General features: G+C 30.7%; 1 protein-coding gene across 1 annotated transcript; it reads right to left on the reverse strand.

Moving 5' to 3' along the window:
• LOC107606503 lies at positions 455–1,511 on the reverse strand. Its single transcript, XM_021106745.1, has 5 exons — positions 1,290–1,511; positions 1,065–1,199; positions 817–929; positions 616–746; positions 455–504 (listed from the first exon to the last, which is right to left on the reverse strand). Exons 1-5 carry the CDS (start codon positions 1,413–1,415, stop codon positions 455–457), a joined length of 555 nt encoding a protein of 184 aa, XP_020962404.1. The 5' UTR covers positions 1,416–1,511.

A 3,769-nucleotide genomic window follows, 5' to 3' on the forward strand; every position in this document is an offset into this window, starting at 1 on the left:
AAAACACCAATACGATAGTACACTTGAAAAATTTCCCAAAAGAAGTTGCATATTAACATGTTAATAGAAGTGAATATTGTTTATTTCGTTTATTATTTAGTAGAACCCTAACTGAAGAAAGAAGATATATATGTTTGGATTTTCTGATCAACATGTGAAGAAGCAGAAACACAAATTAAAGAGGAGAAAACTGAAGGAACCTAACGAAATTAAAGATGGTTGAAACATTGCTTTCGTGACCAAATTTCAGAGACCACATTGGCTGTTGGGGCCTTGGAGGCAAGAGTACTAAACAACTTGATCCATGTTTCGAAGCTAGATATGGTAATTAATAATTAATAATCATTTCAATTACACATAATAAAGTTCAAGTGGATTTATAGACGTCATCTCCATTAAATTAATTAGATCTTATGTTTAATTTCTCTTGCATAATAATGCTCTTCAATTAAATCTATATGAACTCATAAATAACCCAACTTAGATACCCACGAATCCTAGATACTATAATGTAAAAATCAAGTTATGAAATATATTTTACATTATCTTATATTAAATAAACTTGTATTCTTGTCTGAAAGCAATTTTTTTTAATTATGATCCAATAAAATTTACGGAAAAGCTCTGCATAGGCTTGTATGCTGACAGTTACCTGTGGCCAATTATCCCATTGATACTTCCCCTTTTTGATGTTTTCTGGCTCAATTATCTCCATCCATTTCATAACGTACACAGCGCAGTCATAGCTGAAAACAAAGAAAATAAATTACAAATCTCATTTACAAAAGTTTAATGTTCAGAGTCACAAATTTATACCTTGTTTTTTGGCCTGATATTTTAACATATGGTGATTTAATTTCCTTCTCCCTCTCCCCTTTTTGAAGAGGTCCCCCGCCGGCATATGTTATCAATCTTGAAAATACGTATCCCTTAAATACGAAAACAAATCAGTAATACACCCGAATGAATGGACAAGATACACCCAACTGAATGGACAATATACACCCATCACAACTAACGAAATAGACCTATCTATTAAAGTAAAGAAGATAGAGGCAACTTACAGTGAATTTATTAATGGTCTTTCTCTCATCAGTGGGAGCTATTTTGTGTAGCGGGTCAAGTATTTGACATTTCCGCTTTCTTGTATTTATCAGCCATAACCACCAATGCCCGGCGTAGCAGACAGGGGCAAAAATCTGAAGGATTCCCACACATGAACAGTGTGTTATTTTATTTTGCAAATAAGTAAATAAGGGTAGTAACAAATTTAGCAAACGAAAACTTACATATGGGTGCGAAGTCAATTTTTTTCTATCTATGAAGGGAATGAAACTCGGGTAGGCTTCCACCCTGAATTCCCTTTTCGTTTTTGGTGATACGAATTCCCCGTTTGGGTGATCCGAAAGCGCCATGCACTGCAAGAATGGGAAACGAGAAATGAAATACTAAACTTACACCCAATGGAACGTGACAAATACACCCAAATCAATACAGAAAATACACCCGAAGTTCGTTGCCTTTGTTTTCAGAAAGATGAAAGTATATTATCATGAGGGCAAAGAGGCAGCCATCAATTGCCTTCTTCTTCTTATCCTAGTAGTCTGTGATGCCTTTGATCAAGAAGGTCAAAACATGCGCCCCCCAGTTTCTCTCCGATATGCCGTCCATCTTAAAAATTGGGGCGAGGTGCACGGGCGATATTTTGTTTATCGTCGTTGGCAAAAGGAACGCCATCTGTATGTAGAGGATGAATATCCTCTTGAACATCAGGCGTTCCTCTTCGCTGCCAACGTCGATTTCCATCATTTCATCGGTAAGACTTTTGAGGGTCTTACCCTGGAATCTTCTATAAATTATTTTGTCATCATCAGAAAGTTGCTTATAAAGTTGCTTATACTCAACTTTCTCAGGAAACAGATTTCCTACAAAAAAGAAAACAACAAAGTATCAAAATCGGTTCAAAAACACCCAAGCATCAACCTTAAATACACCCAAGCATGAACTTAATATACACCTATAATTTTGAGCTAGTTACCTGTTGCATTGATGCCAAGCGTATGACCTATTATTTTGGTGTTATTTGGAAAGAACCATTGAGATACATCTAAAAAGATATTTTTATTAAATACAATTATAAATAAAAATTGACAGAAATTGACAGAAATACTGTTGATAATGTAGCGGAACGTAAAATTTATTTATTGAAGTTGTGGCCGTAAGTGGATCCTTCATTCTACAGCTATGATTGGGAAGTAGGACCCACATAGGGGGTGTTTGGTACTTGGAATTTGATTGCTCTAAATTAAGATTTCCAAACTTTTAAGCCTTCAAGAGTCCCTATGCACTTTATTATATTAAAGGGGGGATTATTTATTTTAGTTTTTAAAATATTTTGAATTACATATTTTAGTCTTCAATTAAAATTAATTAGTTCATTAATTCTAACAGTTAATTCTATACAAAATATAAATTAATTTCTAGACAAATTATAGTCGATTTAGTTCTCAAGATATTCATTGTTAAACAAATTAGTTTAAAAAATTATACATTATGAGGCGAATTAGTTTTTAAAAATATTTATTATCAAAAAATTAGATTATCATAAACATGAAAAAAAATTAAGCTAAAATGTCTATTTTTGTTAATAGAAAATACTAAACTGACTAACAAGAAATAGATGAGATAACAAACTCTAATTAAGAATCACTACATAATTATGTGATATTATTATTTATTATAATAATTATTTAAGTTTAAAAAAAATCACCAGATCAATTAGTTGAAAGCCATATTTGTCCCTTTATTTTTAACCCTAACATTCATCCTTCATTGTTTTGAATTACATTATTGATTATTCTAATACCTTTCTTTAAATTTAACAAACTTTAATTAACACTCATTTTTAGAACCCGCAATAACATTACTTTTTCTTAACATTACTTGTTATTAATCATAATTATCATCATTAAGTAATTAGGATTTTCACTTTTATTTCTGGTTTATTAATAAACTGCTTATAGATATAGACTTTGCTGATATTATCTCATACCGCATATAATATTTTTATTAATGATAAATAAATAATACAAGAATTAGAGATGAAAAATAAAGATAAAAAATAAGTATTGAGACATTCACTAATATCATAAGAGGATGAATAAACTCTTTTAGAGTGGATAATGATTAATTAATTTCGCTGTCAAGTGTTCTGTTAGAACACTCGAACGTCAATTTTATGAATTTTTGTTTGAAATTGATATAAAATGAAGAACAATGAGAATAATTAGATGAGAGAAAAAACGGATAGGAGCTTTTTCATTTTTTCATATAAAAGTCTTCTAAGAGAAGTGAGTTGAACTTCTTTTATAGTGTAAAGCCATTTTGAATGTATTACTCCATGGTTATAATGTAATATTTAGTCTACCCTTTTATCCCAAAGTTTGTTAAATAAGATAGTTGGCGGATATATTTTTAGATGTATATATGTTTTTATCATTTTAAGTCATTTTAACCAAAAATGAGTGTAAAGAAAAAGTTGATCCCCAAAAATTAAGTTAAAGTTCTAAACACGGTTATGGGTGTCTGTGGCAAGAAGGTGTCTAGATAAAAGAGTGTTCATGACATGTGATATTAGTGAAGAGAAATCTAATTTAGTTTTTTAAACTAGATAAACACTCTCTACATTTTAGATCTAACTAATCCACTTCCACCAATTTAGTTCTCACTTCAAAATTATTTTTATACAAAAAATTCATTTTTTTTACAC

Source organism: Arachis ipaensis, chromosome B07 (genome assembly GCF_000816755.2).
Source record: "Arachis ipaensis cultivar K30076 chromosome B07, Araip1.1, whole genome shotgun sequence".
In the NCBI taxonomy this organism is placed as follows: Eukaryota; Viridiplantae; Streptophyta; class Magnoliopsida; order Fabales; family Fabaceae; genus Arachis; species Arachis ipaensis.